Source organism: Dasypus novemcinctus, chromosome 11, assembly GCF_030445035.2.
Source record: "Dasypus novemcinctus isolate mDasNov1 chromosome 11, mDasNov1.1.hap2, whole genome shotgun sequence".
Classification (NCBI taxonomy): Eukaryota; Metazoa; Chordata; class Mammalia; order Cingulata; family Dasypodidae; genus Dasypus; species Dasypus novemcinctus.
Window position 1 is genome coordinate 121,665,604 of NC_080683.1, and position 18,786 is coordinate 121,684,389.

The 18,786-nt window shown below is 44.7% G+C and overlaps 1 protein-coding gene across 4 annotated transcripts in view; it reads left to right on the forward strand.

Moving 5' to 3' along the window:
- VTA1 (vesicle trafficking 1) overlaps positions 1-18,786 on the forward strand; it is a 75,383-nt gene that overhangs the window by 27,304 nt on the left and 29,293 nt on the right. For all 4 annotated transcript variants that reach the window (XM_058307564.1, XM_058307563.1, XM_071218689.1 and 1 more), the window contains exon 5: positions 17,133-17,241. In XM_058307564.1, the coding sequence (XP_058163547.1) occupies positions 17,133-17,241 (109 nt within the window). The remainder of the gene's footprint in view (positions 1-17,132; positions 17,242-18,786) is intronic.

The window sequence follows — 18,786 nt, forward strand, 5'->3', positions numbered from 1 at the left end:
GTACATTCTTTATTGTTTTATTCTCTGAAGATTAGTTACATTGATTTTTGCCACTTTTGTTATTGTGACGTTTGTTTAGACATGTCCGTCAGAAATGTGACGTAAGCCACATAGGTAATTATAGATTTTTCTAGTAGCCACATTTAAAAGCATGAAAAGAACAGGTGAAATGATTTGTATTTTATTTATTTATTTATTTATTTTAAAGAAACTTTAGATTACATAAATTTTACATTAAAAATATAGGAGCTTTCCATATGCTCCACCCCTCCTCCTCCTGCACTTTCCTACATTAACAGCATCCTTCATTAGTGTGGTACATTTGTTACAATTGATAAACCCATATTGAAGCCTTGCCACCAACTGTGGATTCTTGTTTACATTATAATTACACTCTGTCCTGTACAGTTTTGTAGGTTGTGACAAAATATATAACAGCCTGTATCCATCATTACAACATCACGTAGGACAATTCCAGTGTCCCGAAAATGCCCCCATATTACACATACTCTTCCCTCTCCCTCCCCTCAGAGCCTCTGGTGGCCACTGCCTTTATATCAATGATACAAGTGCTTTCATTGCAAGAATAGCAGTGTCTATAGTAGAATAACAATAAGTCTACTTTTGTCCATCGTTCAGTCCCTAAAACTGTGGATTCTGGGATGGTGATGCCCACTCCGCCTCCATTTGAGAGGGGGCTTAGATCCCATGGGGCAGATGGATGGGACTCTCTTGCTTGCAGTTTGCAGACTCTCTCTGTTCCTCAGGATGGGTGGTGTCCATCATCTTCGCCTAAACTATAGTTAGGACTATACTCGATAGGTGTGTGTCTAAAAGACTTAAATCTTTGGTCCATCCATGTGCCAGTTGGGCCGTGAATCTCAACAGACTTGCAACACCTCCTCTCCAGTTCACTGGATGCACTCAGGTGGGATTATTTCTAGTAATGTATTTTACTTTTGTACTGAGCGCCTTAATTCCGTCTGTAGCTTGCACTTGAGCATTTGTGTGGCTGAAGTACCAGATGGCACAGGTGTGGAGTGAGCTTATCGTTAATAACTGTCTGCCCTGTCGTTTGACAAACACTCTGGAGAAGGAGGTTTTCCGGTACTGTTCTTTGCTATTTGATTCCTGTCAGAAGTTTCATTGTTTATGGTTTGTTTCTATTGTAAATGCCTGCAGGCTTGTTGGTTTTCAGGCATCATATCCGTTTATCAGTCTGATCCGCACAACAGCCCAGGCCGGATGCCAGGACTCAGTGTCTTCACTGAGAGGGCGGAGGTGAGCGCCAGCAAGCGCACCTGGCGCTGAGGCATGGCGCCGAGGCGGGCGTGGTGTATTGGAGATTCGAATGCCATGAGGAGCGTTGCTCTCTGTGGTACGACATCTTCAAAATGGGGAGCAAGTCCTAGCAAAGCTCCAGACAGAACAAGTGCAGTCTGTGCATTCCTGTAAAACTGCAGGAAGCTCTTCATGCTTGAGCTGCCGGACTTGGTCACTGGGGGGTTCTCTGCAGTGGAAGCCCTGTGGGACATTTTGAGGTTGTGCGGAATCGGGCGGCTTTGTACGGTGGGCCGCTCTGTTTTTCTGTGAGACCTGATGCGGCCCTGGCCCGGCTGTGGTGCTGGGTCATTCGCAGTCCTTGGCACAGCCGTGCTTGAGGCAGAGGGCAGGAGAGCGCCGAGCCCTGAGCCGAGCCCACGTGCTTCCCAGCCGGCTCCCACTGGCCATCCCGAAGGCCTGTCCAGCTGCCCGTTAGCCCCCTTTCCACTGCCATTTCCCATTATTGCTGATCGGGACTTTCTTCTTCCCTGTTCTACTGCCATGAGGTCTGTGCCAGATAGTTGAAGACACGGGTGATTTGGGCACAGCGTTGTGGAAAGCTTTGAGTTGTTCAGTAGGCGAGCGAAGGAGAATCATGAGCATGCAGATTGCCGGAGTAAGTTGTAAGCCAGGTCTAAGGCCTGGAAGCTTAGGCGCTGGAGATGTTGAATAAAGAGCTAATAAAAGAACTGTGCTCTGTGTCCTTCACGTGATGGGAATCTGGACTCCTGGGCCAGGGGCACCAGGGGACACTTGGTAAAGGACCGGGGTCATGACTGCTGTGGAAGGAAGGTGAAGGTGAGAGGCAGGGCCACACACAAGGTGGGCTGCTTTTGTTTTGAGGAAAAACTGTTCTCAGTTTTGGGTTTTAAAATTTGAGGTGCTGGCTGGCATCCAAAAATAAATTACTGGAAAATCCTCAGAAATAAATGGATGAGGAATCAGCAAAACGGAGGTGACAGGTGAAGTTAGGAGATCAGGCAAAGCCAGTCCAGAGGATATGTCCTTGTCAAGTGGAAGAAGGGAATAAAGCCACCCAGTGCAGAGGAGGTGGAAGGCTGAGATAGAGCCCATCAGGAGGCGGCGAAGGGCAGCCCCGGGGCGGGTGCCTGTGGACGCCCCTTGCTCGCCTCACTGCTCCTTCCTAAAGAGACTGCTTTTGCTAATGGGTCTCAGGAGCAAGCTCATGTCCTTTGAGGTCATGACTGCCAACGGGGACCGAGACAGCAAGTGAAATCAGATACAGCAGAGGACTTGGGGCTGGGGTGTCTCTGGGTGAGGTCACTAAAGAACACCGGTAGCGTGAGCATTGGAGAGACGTTTTCCCACAATGTTGGCATGCTTTTTTTACCCTGCCTTGCGTGGGCACTAGAATGAAGTAGGAGGCGGCATCAGTTTTGGTGGTTAAAGGATTCCAGGTAGCTGCAGGGGGCTGGAAGGCTCTGGAGGGAAGAAATGAGACTCTCCAGGGCTAGAGTGGAGGGAAGTCCCTGTGCGCTTTGGTTGGAATGAGGTTTATTCTTCTAGCCTTCTTGTGAGTCTTGCCTGTGTCGATCAGAAAAGGTGTGTTGCACGTTTTAACATGTGATATGTCTGTCGGTTGTGTTTCTCTAACTTACACATGTTCCTTGTGATGTGTACGGTTTGTACTCACAGCAAGAGTTGTGTAGATCAAAGTTTACAAATTGCTTGGCACACAATACTGAATTTTCTCTTCTCTTAACCAGTATCCGCAGTGATCTTATCCTTGCTATTCAGTAAAGTCAGCCAGCAAGGAAAGCAAACCAAATCCTGGTAGGGCTGTCCCAGGCCATTAGTACAGTTCCTAGTCCAACCAATTTGATCAGTCTTGATCTAAATCCTCTTTTGTCTCATTTTTAAAACTTTGTTCCACCATTTTAAGTTCTAGAAATGGCATCTTCACAGTTATTACTAAAATATAGGTTTCTCAAAACTGGTGGTTTAAAATGTCAAATAATTGTAAACCACCCCCACTGAGTGGTGTAGGGGCTTTACCTATGAGCTGATGTTGCCAACTTGTGGGCAAGTGAGGTGCTAGGCTGTGCCAGCCCCTTCTCGCGTCCTCGCTGCGGTGGGCTTAAGAAACCCGAGGGCGGCAGGTACTTGAAGTTTAAGTGCCTTCTGCCTGAAACAAGACACAAACTTTTATAACACATCTTATTTCAAAAACCTATGTAATACTGAAAGTACTGGGGGAGAGTGTGAACTACAGTGTAAACTATTATCTGTGTGGTACAGCAGTGCTCCAAAATGTGTTCACCAAATGCAATGAATATGCCACGATGATGAAAGAGGTTGTTGATGTGGGGGGAGGGGAGGGTAAATCGGAACTTCTTATATTTTTTAATGTAACGTTTTATGTGATCTATTAACTTTAAAAGAAGATAATTAAAAATAAAATAAAATTTTAGAAAACCCTATTTAAAAGATTAGATATTTTTAAAACTAGGGCTGTAAATTGGTTACTTCCAAGCGTTAGCAGTTGGAACTCATTCCCTCCCTTCCCCTTCCACTTTAGTTTCCTCTTGTCCTTGGAGAATACTAGCCCAGACAGGGAGGGCAGGCAGGCATGGGAAGAATGACCTGGAGGCTCTTAGGTAGGCAGGTGATTTTTTTAAATATATACTCTCGTAGGTATATTTCAGGACTTGCTATAACCTATTCGCTTATTTGTAAAGAAAATGCAGTGTTGTTCTTAAAGTTTTTTAAAATTTAAAAGAATCATGTTTTTTAAAAAAAAAAATTCAAGTTTTAAAAAATTGACATTTGTCTCTTGTCAGCAGTAAAAAATACAGGGAGAAAGTGGTCAGACAAGAGGACGTCAGAGGTCCTCTGCAGCTCTGCCAGTCTATGATTATATGTTCCATGCATGTGGAAAGGGATGGAAGAAGGAAAATAAAAAGCAAAGCGAGAATGTACACTTACTTAAAAAAAAAAAACGGAAAGGGAAGCAAAAGTAGTTTTAGATTCGAAATTGCAAAAGGAAGGGTGAAAAAGAGATGAACAACATGAACTTTATAACAGATTAAGAAAAGGAAAGGCTTTGAACGTGACGAAAGCGAGGAGGTGGATTTCTAGCAAGAGGAAGAGAGAAGCCAGGAGCCCAGCATCTGGGCAGTAAGCGGAGGAGTAGCAGCCACAACCCTTCCGGAAACCTTCTCTGCATGATGCTTGTGCACAGCGACTTTGAGTCCTCCAGAAACAGGCCAGTCGTTTTTTATTTCATTGCAAGCCACTGGTTCACAAGCTGGATTCCTATAATTTACCCGATTCATTTCATCTGTCTTCCTGTTCCAGGTTCTTTTTCCCTGTAACCCACTCTGCTTCCATTACTGTTTTGCTAAAGAACCTACCAGGACTTCTCATTTCCTGGCCTTGCACTTCTAGACCCCTGACCTGTTTTCAGGCCTTATAGAATTTACTGCCACAGGAGTACCACCTTCCAAGCACATTTCAAGTTCTTCAGACCAGTTTGCTCACACCTTTGGGACTGTGTTTCCATCACACTTTGCTAGGCTCAGCTTCTCTTTGAGACTGGCTCAAGCCTGGTCTCTCCATAAGGCTTTTCCATATTATTCTAGCCTTTGTGTGGCGACTCTATACCTATACGCTTGACTGTATGAAAACTACACCGTGACAGTAATGGCTTGGTTTTTCTGTCTCCTGTTTTGGAGTAAATTATGCCACAAGCCCTTGAGACCAGGCTTTTTTTTCTGTTTTGTCATCAAGCGCAGATTCACATGCTGAGAAAGACTTGGGGTAAAAATGTGGCCAATGAGTTTATACTTCAGAAATTGCTCTGGTTAGCTTTCCATTTTTCTATCTGTTAATGGAAATAATGTTCAGACTTGTTTAAATAGAACTTCCTTCATAACTCTTCTAAAAAGTAATACATTTCATTTACTCACAGCATTTTTCTTGGTCAGTTGCCTGATTTTTTTCCTTTTTAATTTCATGTATTACTCATAGTTGTACAAAACTAAATAAAGTCTCTATTTTCTTTACTCTTCAACTGCTTTTTAAAATATTTGTCTGCCGCTCTTCTGTTGCTCAGCTCCCCCTTCTCTGGTTTAGGTATTTAACTCCTCTAACCATGCCTCCTGTGGTAAATCTGTTGTCATGTAGCTTCTAGCATTCCTGTAGCTCTCTTGGAATCAGCGCCACAGGGATAGGTACAGAGTCTACCAGAGAGTATATTAAAGTTTTAAAATACAAATTTAAACATAAGTATTTTCCTACTATGGCTGCTTGTATAATGGTCAACAGTTATTTTGGTTGACCCCTTTTATTATATTTTAGGCGTATTTTACTCCTGGTAGTGATTGAGGAGTACATCTCTTTTTCCCTTCAATCTTTGATTCAGGTTGTATACTGCTAATTTAGGGCAGACAGGAAATTCTCAGATAAAAGGTAATAATACTCTTCTCCTCTGTTGAATTTCTACTAATTTGGGAAATTGAAATGAAAAGGATATGCATTCCTGCCTTCAAGGAGCATGTATTCAAACTCCAAAAGAGGAGTCAGATGACGGCTCTGCTGACAAAGGAGAGTCAGATGAGAGCCCTGCTGATGGGTGGTGTGCCAAAGACAAGTGAGAGGGAGGCATTCCCTCGCATTTCCCACCACTGGCCTGGCACTGTACGGGGGTCCGTGGGTTGCTCTTACTTCACCTTTCACAGTTCTGGATTATAGTTGAGAAAACTGGGGGTCAGGAAAGTCCCAGTACCTTGTCCGCACATGAGACAATGATATAACCCAGGGCTTTGTTCTCCCACCCTCTTTCATCAAGGACCAAAGGTCCAGATTTTTTTTTCCCAATTGTTTGCAAACTGATCATTTTGTAAAGACAGGTAATGAATGAGTTATTAGAAAAATGAACCTTTAGGAAGACATGAAATAGAAACCTGATTTGCCCTAACTGTTCTAAATCCTCTGTTGTAGTATGTCTTGTCACAAACTGGGAACAGTTTACACCCAAGGCTGGAACCGCCTCTGAGGGGATTCCCGGGTCCCTCAGTGAGACCCCTGGGGGTCTGTGTGGCTTCCACCGGGGCCTCTCCCTGCTCAAGTGACAGGGTGCGCAGTGCCTAGGGGCGAATGCTGGTGGAGAGCTGGCTGTGAGGGAGCTGGTCTGGTGAAGGTGTCCATTTGCCTGGAAGGTTCTGAACTGAGCTCGGTGTGTAGAATACGTGGCTCACAGTGGCGAGCGTGGCGGGTGTGGCGGCCACACTGCACTGACGGAGTGCTGGCGGAGAAGCCCACGGGAAGCAGGAGGCGCTCCCCTGAGGCATTCTCTACACAGTAGAGCATGTGCTGGCATGCTCTCTCTGCACCCAAACAGCTCCTTCTCAGCACCCAGCACAGCCAAAATAATCCGGTAAATAGGAGGGCAGTGTTGTCTCTCCTAACAGTAGAAACCCCACGTGTCTGTTTTCACTTCTGTATTATTATTACCAAGAACAGGGTCTTGCACATAAGGATTACTCTGTTAGTTGTGGAGGAGTGGAGTATTTTTTCTTCAGCGTGGTCTGATGTGGTTTTAGAGTACAGGTGTCAGCATCACGAGTCCATCTTGCCACTCCGTAGTCGTGTGACTGGATAAGTTATTTTGCTTCTAGCTTGTTCCACATCTTTAAGTGGAGGACAGCTGCAATACCCACTTCTTCAGGTGTCAGGGGCCAGGTGAGAAAATGAGCATAAAGCCTTTAACGAAGGCCCTAGCAGGTAGAAGGTGCTTAGCAGACATTGGTTCTGGGGTGGTGGAGAGGCTCGTACCTGGAGGGTGATGGAGGAAACCGGCGAGAAAGCGGAGTCGAGATTTCAAAACAAAGATGAGAGAGTAGGATTGAAAACAAGGAAAGGTGGTGCTTTCAGCTAGGAAATGAGTAATATTAGATTGATGGTACAGGATCATTTTTAACATAAAGGAATTTCGTATGGTCCAATTGCAATACTTATTAATCTGCTCGCATTCCTGATTACTGCCTTGTGGCCCAAGGCTAAAGTGTGGCTGTATTGTGTAGCAGTGATAGGCTGTGTCATAAGACGGTGTAGCTCACTGTTTTTACAAAGGCGGTAAGCAGGTGTGTGGAAATTGTAACAGGAGCTATCCCTACGTATTTACTGTGTCTTCCATATTTACTTTATGTATGGATTCAATATGTTTAGGAACAGATCGGTTCCATGTGCTGTTACCACTGTTTTGGGAGATCTAATGTGGGCAGAGTTTGAAAAGAAGAGTATAAACAGAATGAGGAAGAAAGATATTTAAAGAAGTGGACTTGGCCCAGTGGATAGGGCGTCCGCCTTCTACCACATGGGAAGTCCAAGGTTCAAACCCAGGGCCTCCTTTTTTTTTTTTTTTTTTTTTTAAAGAAATTCTGTCCTACAGTGTTATTTGGTCTCAACTTTTTTTTTAAGATCTATTTATTTGTTTATTTCTCTCCCCTTCCCCTTCCACACTGGTTGTTTGTTCTCTGTGTCTATTTGCTGCATCTTCTTTGTCTGCTTCTGTTGTCGTCAGCGGCATGGGGTATCTGTGTTTCTTTTCGTTGTGCCATCTTGTTGTGTCAGCTCTCCGTGTGGGCAGCACCATTCCTGGGCAGGCTGCACTTCCTTTCGCACTGGGCGGCTCTCCTTATGGGGCGCATTCCTTGCGCGTGGGGCTCCCCTACGTGGGGACACCCCTGCGTGGCAGGGCACTCCTTGCGCACATCAGCACTGCTCAGGGGCCAGCTCCACACGGGTCAAGGAGGCCCGGGGTTTGAACCGCGGACCTCCCATGTGGCAGGCGGATGCCCTAACCACTGGGCAAAGTCCGCTGCCCTGCCCCAGGCCTCCTTGACCCATGTGGAGCTGGACCGTGCACAGTGATGATGCATGCAAGGAGTGCCGTGCCACTCAGAGGTGTCCCCGCGTAGGGGAACCCCACGCGCAAGGAGTGCGCCCCATAAGGAGAGCCGCCCAGCGCGAAAGGAAGTGCAGCCTGCCCAGGAATGGCCCCGCCCACACAGAGAGCTGACACAGCAAGATGACACAACGAAAAGAAACAGATTCCCCTGCCGCTGTGGACAACAGAAGCGGACAAAGAACACGCAGCAAATAGACACACAGAACAAACAACTGGGGCGGGGGAGAGGGGAGAAGGGAGGGGAGAGAAATAAGTAAATCTTTAAAAAAAAAAAAAATAATGACCTCCATTTTTCCAAGTTGGGTAGAAAAAAAGTTACAGATCGAAGGAGCTAAGTCAACCCACGCAAGATTAACACAAAGGAAACCACACCTAAAGACCTTATAATCAGGCTGCTGCAGCCCATTGAGAAAGAGAAATCTTGAAAGCAGTTGTGGGAAACGGCCCATCACGCACATTGAACATGATTTGAAGGATGGCTGCCTTACTGCACTCCCCCCCCCCAAAAAAAAAGCCCAGGAAACAGTGAAATATTGTAAAGTTCTGAAAGAAAAAGAAAAATATCTCTCAACCCAGAATGTTATACACAGCAAAGCTGTACTTCAAAATTGAAAGTAAAATAAAAGATACTTTCAGGCAAATGAATTCTTTCCTGGCAGATCTGTGCTGAAAATCTAAGGAATAGCTAAAAGAGAATTTTCTTAGTCTGAAGGAAAGTGATATCACACGAAACTTAGATTTACAGGATGGAATGCAGTACACAGGAAATAGTAAAATGTGAGCATGTATAAAACACTGTTCCTTCTTTTCTGGGAAGCAGCAAATTTTAGGCTAAAATACAACTGTCAATAAATACTTTAAGCATACATGGACTAAATGCTCCAATCCAAGAGTAGGTTTTCAACTACATAAAAAATGAACCCTTAAATATACACTATTTGCACAATCCATCCTTTAAATATAAAGACACAGATCTTTTGAAAATTAAAGGATGGAAAAAGATATTTCATGCAAATACTAAGTAAATGAAATCCCCAAGTGGCCATGTTAATACCAGACAAAATAGTCATTAAAGTATATTACCAGAGGTAAAAAAAAGGACATTTTGTAATGATTGAAAGTGTTGGTTTATCAAGAATCATTACAGTGATAAATCTCTGTCCACCTAGTAACAGTTTCAAACTAAATGAAATATAAACTGATAGAAGTAAAAGAAAAATAGAAAAAAATTATAAGCATAGTTGGAAACTTTGCACTCCCTCTCAGGAATTAATAAAGTAGTTTTTTTTTAAAAATCAGTAAAATTTGATAAAATTTCAAAAGGCGACCACACCAAATGTTGGCTACAACGTGGCGCAAATGAGAACTCTCATGTATTGCTTTGTGGAAATGTTTGATGCTTTAACCACTTTGGGAAAAGATTTAGCAGCTATTTTTATAACGTAAACATACACCTACCCTTTTACCCAGCAGTTCCTTTTCTGGGTATTTATCCAAGAGAAATGACAACATATATCCAGAAAAATACTTGTTCAAGAGTACTTATAGCCCAAAGCTGGAAACAGATGTCCACCAGCAGGAGCTTGATAAACAGATGGTGGTTGTTACTCAGACATAAAAAGGAATTGATTACTGATACACCCTACAACACAGATGGATCCTGTACCATTATGCTGAGCAAAAGAAAACAGAAGAGAATACATACTGCTTGAGTCCCTTCTTTGAAAGTGCTGCAATAGACAAAATTCACCTAGTAAAAAATTTTGGAAAATGGACTCTTTGCAGTGAGGGGAAATTGTCCTGGGAATGGACATAAAGGAACATTTTGTCTTGATAGAATAGTTTACACAGGTATACTTATTTGTCAAAACTCACCAAATTATACATTTGAGGTTTGTACATTTCAAGGTGTATAAATATTACTTAAAAAAAAAACCACCAGTTGACAAATATTGAACTATAGTTAGTAGGTTTGGTTTTTCTTGGTGCCTGGGTTGGCAATTCTGAAACTACTTCCTCTGTATTCTAGGATTGAAGAAATAAGTATATTAAGGATGTTGGGTGCTACGTATCCTACTGTTGGAGGAGGAGTTACAAATAGGGAGTGAAAGAAGACTAGAATGTATTCTGGTGTTGGATGGGGATTGAAGGTGTCAGTATCGATTTCTGCCTTTAAATATATTTTGTTAGGGAAATAGCAAAATATGTGTGTGTATAATGTGTGCATTTGTGCACATGTGCACCTACATGTTTGTATACTCACACACACTAAAGTTCCTCTCTCTCTATGCTGAGAGGACCTAAGAGCCATAACGTACCAGTAGCCAGGAGTTCCAGTGGGTTCTAAATACCATTCTTTTCAAAAAGCAACCAAAACCCTTGTAGAAAAGCCTGGCTCTAGGGCTGGGTCCGGGAAGGTGCTCTTCGAGGCTGAACCTTCTTTACGTACCAGAAAGTAAGGGAAGTACTCACATAATCATGGGGATTCGTCAGAAGGACCCAGACGCCAACACGAAAGGGTTTCCTCTGGTCAAATCAGGGTCAATCTGAGTGTCAAAGTAAGTCTGACAGTGTGTGTGAAAACCCACTGAATAAAATACGAATTCATAAGTCCTTACTGTTAAATGAAATAAGTCAGTGACTAAACGATGGACGAACGGAGAGGGGCTGTTCTTTACAGTAGAACGCGAACTAACAAAGAAAGAAAGAACCCTGATGTTAGAAGTCATCAGTGGGTCTTTAAAAGTGGGGTGAGGTCTCTAAGTGTCTCTCTACAAGTTGCTTGGGAATTCTGAAGGGGAAGATGGCAACTGTGTGACAGAGCAGCCAAGGGGTCAGCGCGGCACCCCCATTGTGGAGCCAGTCCCCTCCTCAGGTGACACGAGAAGGGCACACGTTGCTTCAGTGGTGTTCCTGCCAGAGTGCACAGCCTGAATCCCTTCTGAGGGGACACCAGCCAATTCCAAATGGATGGCCCGCACATAGACGGGTAATTCTTAAAGTTCCCAGGCCAAGAAACACTAGTAGAGGCTGAGCCGGAGGAAAGGAGATTGAAAAGCCTTCACGACTGCATGATACTGACACCTAGATTTGAACCAGACCCAGGGAGAAGTAGCTATAGAGGACACTCTGTGGACAGTTGACAAAATTTGCTGGAACTATGGATTAGACAGCAGCAACAAGTAGGAGTTAAACATTCCAATTTTGAAAACTATAGTGTATATGAGATTGTCCTTTGTCTTAGGAAACACACACGAAAAACGTAAGGAGGCACAGGGTCTTCAACTTTGAATTAGTGCAGAAAAACTATGCATCATATGAAAGCAAAGAGATTGATAAACAATTGGAGAGTCTAGGTAAAGGGTAAGTGGGGCTTATCTACACTATTCTCAAAACTTTTGTGTAAGTTTGAAATTATCTAAAACTAAGTTATTTCATGAAACTATACTTAGTTTTATTTTTTTTATTTAATATTGAATTTCTTTTCTACTGTAGTAGATTAAATATTCAGTGTCCAGACCTTTTGGAAATTTTTTGACTAATTGGAATGTATATTTCAAGTGTTATAATAAAAATGGCATAGTTAAATTAAGTTTTTAGGTATTATAATTATGATTTTTATACCCTTTTCTCTCATTTTAAAAACTTATTTTATGAGGTTCTGGTTGCGTTGAGAAATATAAAAGTTATATAAGAATAAAATTATTCAATAAATCAGGAAATACTTGAAACTCATGATTTTAAATACTTCAGTCTTTGAATCATTGTGATAATAAGTTTGTTTACTATCTGTTTTTCCCACATTTCTACAATATATCCTGGTGTCCCTGGCAGTTACTAAGAACCCTTGTCGTTTGTATAATATATGTGGGAGAATTGAGGGGCTAAAGGCCTAAATGTCACAGCCATGCCTGCTGAGGGACAGTATGAAGACGGTGCTGCTCTCCCCAAGCAGTGATGTTACCACCACGTTAGAGGTCACTCATCTCTTTGAAAATGTTGGGAAAGCTCTGGATTCTTTCCCATGTACAAGTAAATGAATATTTGCATATCATTTTGGGATTTCACCCTATATATTGATCCTTCCCTGAAAGCTTGAGTCAAACTATGTACTCAAGTTTAATTTACTCAAGCTCACATTTACTTATTAGCAAAAACAGTTTTACTCCAGCTCTGTTGTTTAGTGTGGTTTCAGGGCAGCTGGCTTCAAAATAATTTGGGATACTAGATTAAAAATAAATTAAAAAAACATGGATTCCAGGGCCTACTGTCTATTCATCCATTCACGAAATGTTAGTTATGCTCTACTAAGTGCCAGTGGCAGTTCTTGGCACTAGTAATCCAGCAGTGATTAAAATCCCTGTCTTTATGGAAGAAACACTCTCTTGGTGGAGATGAACAACAAACAAAGGAATAAATACAGTATGTCAGGTGATAAGTGCCATCCAGAAAGTCAAGATGAGAAGAGGAAAGTTAACTGTAGGGTGGCTGGGGAAGGCCCCTCTGAGAAAGCGGCATTTTAGCAAAGTCTTGAAGCTCCGGGAATGAATCCTAGAGATGTTCCCGAATGAGGGGAGAGGAGGTACAGAGGTGCTGAACCATTGTGCGCTACCTGCCTTATGTTCAGGAAATAGCAAGGAGGAAAGTGTGGCTGGGCCAGGGGTAAGAGAGCAGGAGGAGGTGAGGAGTGCGGTGGGCAGGAGAGTTCAAGCGGGAGCCGTGAGAGGGGGGTTCATTGTTAAAGTATCATTCCTTAAACTAATGGCAAGAGGGTCATTTGTTTACTGAAAATAATCAAGGTATGTGATCAGAATTCCTCAGAATCATACATTATGGCTCTGACCAGGATTTGCAGAAGATACAGTGAGAAGTGGTTGGATTCTGGATAGTTTTTTAATGTAGAGCTGACATAGAGATTGTCGATGGAGTGTGAGAGAAATAGAGAATTCAAAAAAGGTTTTTGATCTAACTGTCAGAGGGGAGCTGCCATTACCGAGGCTGGTGGCCTGGAGGAACTCAAGAGGGGGGAGACCAGGCGCTGGTTTGAGCAAGTGGAAAGTCGAGACACGTGGTTGGATGGTCACGTCTGGGTTCAGAGGGGAGGGCAGAGCAGGAGCAAGGTGCTATTTCAGCCACTGGAGTGGAGGCGGTCATCCAGGTGAAGTGGAGAAAGGGAAGACAGGAAGTCCCAGAACCTGACTCAGTGGCACTACCAACCATTGGCATGAGAAGGAACCAAGAACCAGTTCAGGACTGGGAAGGAGCATCCCGGGACGTGAAGGAGAAGCAGGACTCCCCGAGGAAGGGGTCTCAAGGCAGAGGCAGTGTATTAGTCGGGGTTCTCTGAGGAAAGAGAATCAACAGGAGATATTAATATCTGTACATAGTAGGAGATTTTATGAGTCTCTCACGTGACCACGAGGATGTACGTGTTCAGGTTCTGCAGGCAGGCTGCAACCAGGGGCTCCAGCAAAGGTCGTTGAGGAGTTTCTGGGAGGTGTTGGCTGTCCAAAAACAAGCTAGGAAATTCTCTGCTGAAATCACTTCCCCATTTAAGATATTCAACTGATTAGATAAAGCATTGCTCTTTACGGAGAGCAACCTCCCTGGTTGTTGTTGATGTAGATGTAATCAGCCATCTATGCAGTAAACTCACAGGTGACTAAAGCCCATAAATGTCCTTGTATTACAATAAGCCCAGTGCTTGCTTGACCACACAACTGGGCACAATTACCTGGCCCAGTGGACACATTAGCCTAACCGTCACAGGCAGTGAGCAGCTCCTACAGGGAGGGAGTCACGTCTGCAAATCGGATTGGGCATTGTAGAAGCAAGCCTTGACAAAAGCAGCCACTGTGAGTGGGCGAGGGAGGGCGAAGGAAGGCGAAGGAAGGCGAAGGGGGTTTGGAGACCACCAAGGTGAAGGCTTCCCTTTCAAGGTGTCCTCTCTGAGCGCCCAGAATCAGAATCTCCAAGGTGTGGGCCCGCAGTCGATGTGTTTATCCATGCGTCCTGTGGCGGTTCTTCTGCGCACCGATGCTTGAGACGGGAGCACCAGCCTGTGGTCAGTGGCTCTAACCTGCCTTTCTTCCACCGCAGCCAGGGCAAACGCTTTAACAAGGAGATGAAACACACCGCCAACTCTAGTGGCCAAAATTTGCAGTTTTCATTGATTCTCGTCAATCCAGTTACAAAACAGGAACTTAGAGGCCAGGGACAAAAGTAAAAGTTCTTTGTCTAATTCCTGTTTCCCAGAAAGGATGTCTAGTTAGCCAAAAGGAGGCAACGAACTTCAAAAATATTGACATCTTGAAACTTTCCTCTTACAATATTGTTTAATATCTAGCATCCTTTATTTTAAAGTAAACAAAATTGAAAAGTGAATTTGTTTTGAGTTACAAGTGCCAGAAATTTCTGCTGAATATTGTAAGCACCAGTTTGCATGGAGGGTTAGAAATAGTGTCAAGTAAAAGTCAACCTAGGTGTTGTTTTATCTGCTTTGGGGAAATCTTTAAAAATGAAAAATGTTTTGATGAAACTGAACACATCACACCTGAGGGTAATGTGCTGTAAGCTGCTCGCACCAGTGGAGAAGCCCTGGTGATAGAAGTTCTCTACCTCAGCGGGCAGGGTGGGGGCAGCCTGTATAGGGAGGCACTCGGCCAGCCTGGATGAGGCAGAGCAGAATCTTACACCCAGGTGAGAGTCTGTATTGTAGTTTAAACACATTGGGAAGCCACTGAAAAGGCTTATGCAGAGGTGACACATGGGGTGATTGCCATTTTAGATAGATCACTGTGCTCCGAAGGTGGGAGGTGGGATGGGGACAGAGACAGAGTAGGGGACTATTACTGGAAAATGAGAAGGTGCAGGCTGGTTCAAAATAATGTTTCAGAACCCAAATCGCCTGGATTCCTGGCAGATTCCTGAGGAAGTGGGCAGAGAGGCAGAGGATACAAGGGAGGTGCTGACAGTGACCCCAGGCTTCAGAGATGGAAGCTGGGGGAACCGCGTTGCATGGGGGCGTCGAGTACAGTATGGCGCAAATTAACCTGAACTGTACAGAGACATCGAGTGGAGTGTCAGTGGGAGACGGGCCAGAAGCAAGTCTGATGGGACACAAATTTAAGCAAAGACAAAGATAGTACTGAAAGGCAGGGGAGTGTGCGTGGAGGGGTAAGGAGGTAGGGTGCTGCAGGCGTGATAATAAAGGAGGGCGGGAACCGAGGCTGAGAGGGCGGGGAGGGGGCGAATGGACATGGAGACGTGCACATGGCCTAGAGCGTCTTGTTTCCACTCCTGACCACATCGGGCTGGTGCTTCCCAGCGGTCCATCTGCTGCCGAGAAGCGAGAGGTTGGCATAGTTCCGTGCCCTTCCCAGTGTTGAAACGCAACACACAGTTCCAATTTTAAATCCTGTACGAGTCCGCACTGATTGGCCCACCGGCCTGCGGTCTCTGCTAGGACCACGTACTGCAAGGTCATGTGGAGGTCGGAGAGGAGGTGAGCCCGAGGAGCGCCAGGCCTGCCGCAGGCCTCACGCAGGTGGGCGCAGCGGGCGATGGGCAGCCCGAGGAGTGACAGGAGGCCTGCCTGCTGTGCTTGGGTGGCGGGCTGCAGAGGCTGTGGGTTCCAGGGGGAGGGAACCAAAGAGGAAAGAGAGAAAGGAATGCCCCGCCCCGAGCGCCTCAAAGGTGCAGAGGTGAGGCTTCACCTTGGGCCCTCTTCTAAAAGCCTGTGAGGTGGAACAGCGCGCTCGTGCCTGGAGGAAAGTGGGGCTCAACGTACAGAGCATTTTTTAAAAATGAAATACGGAAGAGGAATGTTTGATAAGAAGAGGAAATGGATTCTGAGCACATTCAGTGGTTTGGGGTTGCTTTTTGTTTAGGTTCCTGTACACCACTTACCTGTAGGACGTGGGAGAATCTCCCCTTGGCACCTGGACCGCACGCTCTTTGGTGCACGGACTCCGGTGTCCGCTAGGGCTGTTGGCAGCATCTTGAAACCACGCGCTCTGATCCTCATTGAGCACAGAGATCCCCTGAGGGTCCTCTTATGCGGCAAAATCTGGTTGGGGGCCGGTGCAGACTTGGAGATTCTGCATTTCCGACAAGCTCCCAGGCGATGGCCAGCAGCCCTGGCTTTCCACGGGTATTGGAACGGTCTGTTGGAAATAGAAACTAAAGATGTCCATGCAGAATTCCAAGAGACTTCACACTTGTATTTTTTAAAGTAAAATTTTGTCTTAGTTTTATAGCATATAGCCGAAATTTCAAGGCAGGGGAGGTGAGGAAGGACCTGGCTCTTTAGTGATCGCCTCCTTTCGTCCTCCAGCAGCCCACTGAAGCATTTTTCCCCTTAGCCCCGAGGTGGGTGGCTGAGGCTCTGCTGAGCCCACACCGTAGGCTGAAGGTCATGTTGCCTGGCTGTCGGCGGAGCATTTGTTTAGTTGTTTGCTTTTACCACTACGTCACCTTAGTTTTCCTTTTATGCTCATGTATTTATACAGATCAGTTTTTATTTCTCTTCAGCAAAAATAGTTTGAAATGTTATTATCTTTCGAGTGTAATTTTTCAGAATCCCATAGAAGTTGTAAATTTTGCTGGCAGAACATTACCATATCACCTTCACAGACCTTTTCTGAAAGATGAACCCAGAAAGGAGAACTGAGCACACGTGTTGAGGAAGAGAGAGCCCCCAGGGCTCTCTGGCGCTCCACCTGCAGGGGATCCAGCATATTGGGGGTTACCAGCTCTTTTTGGGAGCCCTGCCATGCAGAAATAGGCTTCATCTCAAAGCGTGGGATAGGTCACCGAAAGTTTATATTTTCATTGGATTACCACCCTCTAATGTTGACATGAAAATATTCTCTTTTAGAATATGAAACACAGAAAGTACGCACGGTGGAAGGCAACATACATCCATAACTGCCTGAAGAACGGAGAGACCCCTCAAGCAGGACCCGTGGGCATTGACGAAGACGACGGTGCGTACCTACTTGTTCTAAGTGGAATCATCATTGTCCAGTATATTATTATTAAGAGCTTTCAGGAAAGGACAGTACAATTTTGTTTCCTCTATCAGGTCTGGAATCCATACAAACTGGGTGTAAAAGTATAAACTTGCATACAAAGAGATGAAGGCCAAAATGTGGCTTCTGTTCTTGTCAGCCCAGCAGATTGGCTTTCCGTTGCCTTGACTGTTTTCATCCTACATAGGAAAGGCAGTCCATTTATCGTTTATAAAGTGCCTCCAAACTACAAATAATATAGTATTATCTTTTTAATATGTATTTGATATTTTTTGAATAATATATTTAAATGGTTTAAAAGTTAAAGAATATGTTAAAATTATAAAATAAAATTATCATTTCCATCCCATCTTCCCAGATCCTACCAGCACCCCAGTAATTATTGTTTTCAGGTTTTTTCTGCATCCTTCTAGAGAGTATTTTTTATAAACCTAACAAGCCAATAGTAGCATGTATTCTTCTGGGTTTTTTTTTTTACACAGTTGGTTATATACACACTGTCCTGCACCTGGTTTTTTTGTTGTTTTTGTTTTTTGGTTTTTTACTTTATATATATGAAATTTTTACCATCACATAATAAGTGATTTTTTAAATCTAATCGTGAAAACATGAGGATTTTCATGTGTGATGTAAAGGAAAAAGAAGAACGCTTATTCCTTCGTTGTATTTACTAGACCTGTAGGGAGTATACTGACTGTTACAGAGAGAGCGCTCACGCTTCTCTGAACTGAGGAAATTCAGGTGATCAAAGACCAGTCACTTCAGGGCCTCCCCCCTCACCGCCCCAGCACTGCCTCTGAATCTTCATTGTCATTGCTGTCACTCAGGACACGGAGTCCAGAAAATGCTACTGCATAGCCACGCCTGGTGTGCTGTGGTGAGAGCGTGAGTGCGTCAGGGCCAAGCTGCACGAACAGGCGCTCGGCCCCCCACCCCCACCCCGCCCCAGCCAAGCCCAGTCTGGTTCTGGCTGGGGGTTGGCACCATCTTGGGGCACGTTTTGGCTTTGGCTTGAGCATTGGTGGGGCCGAGTCTGGATTCTGCAGGGGGCTGGAATTTTCTGGACAGCACCAAGATTCCAGAACCATCTAGATTTGTTGGTGCCTATTTGGTTAGCCTTATCTGGCCAATTACGCTGGGAGTATTGAGAATGCAGAAACCACTCCACGTCTCCCTCGTCCCCCTGCCCTGTGCTGCCGCCTCCTTACACCCACCCTGCTCAAAGCATGAGCACTTTAACCTGCCCCATTTCAGGATGGGTGCTGGGCGGGACACAGGAGCCATCCAGGTCATAGCCAAGTGCACACTGTCGTGCTCATGTCACAGCCTTGCTGCATCAAGTCCTGGACCTTCTTTCTCGGCCCCTCAGTTTGTTCATCCGTTGGTGCCTCCCTGGTTTAAGTAACGCAGCTTCTCTCGGGGTGTGGAGAGCCAGTAGCTGCTCCTGCCTCTTTGCTCTTAGTCTTCACTTGCTCTGGCTTTTTTCTTTGCTTATTCTTT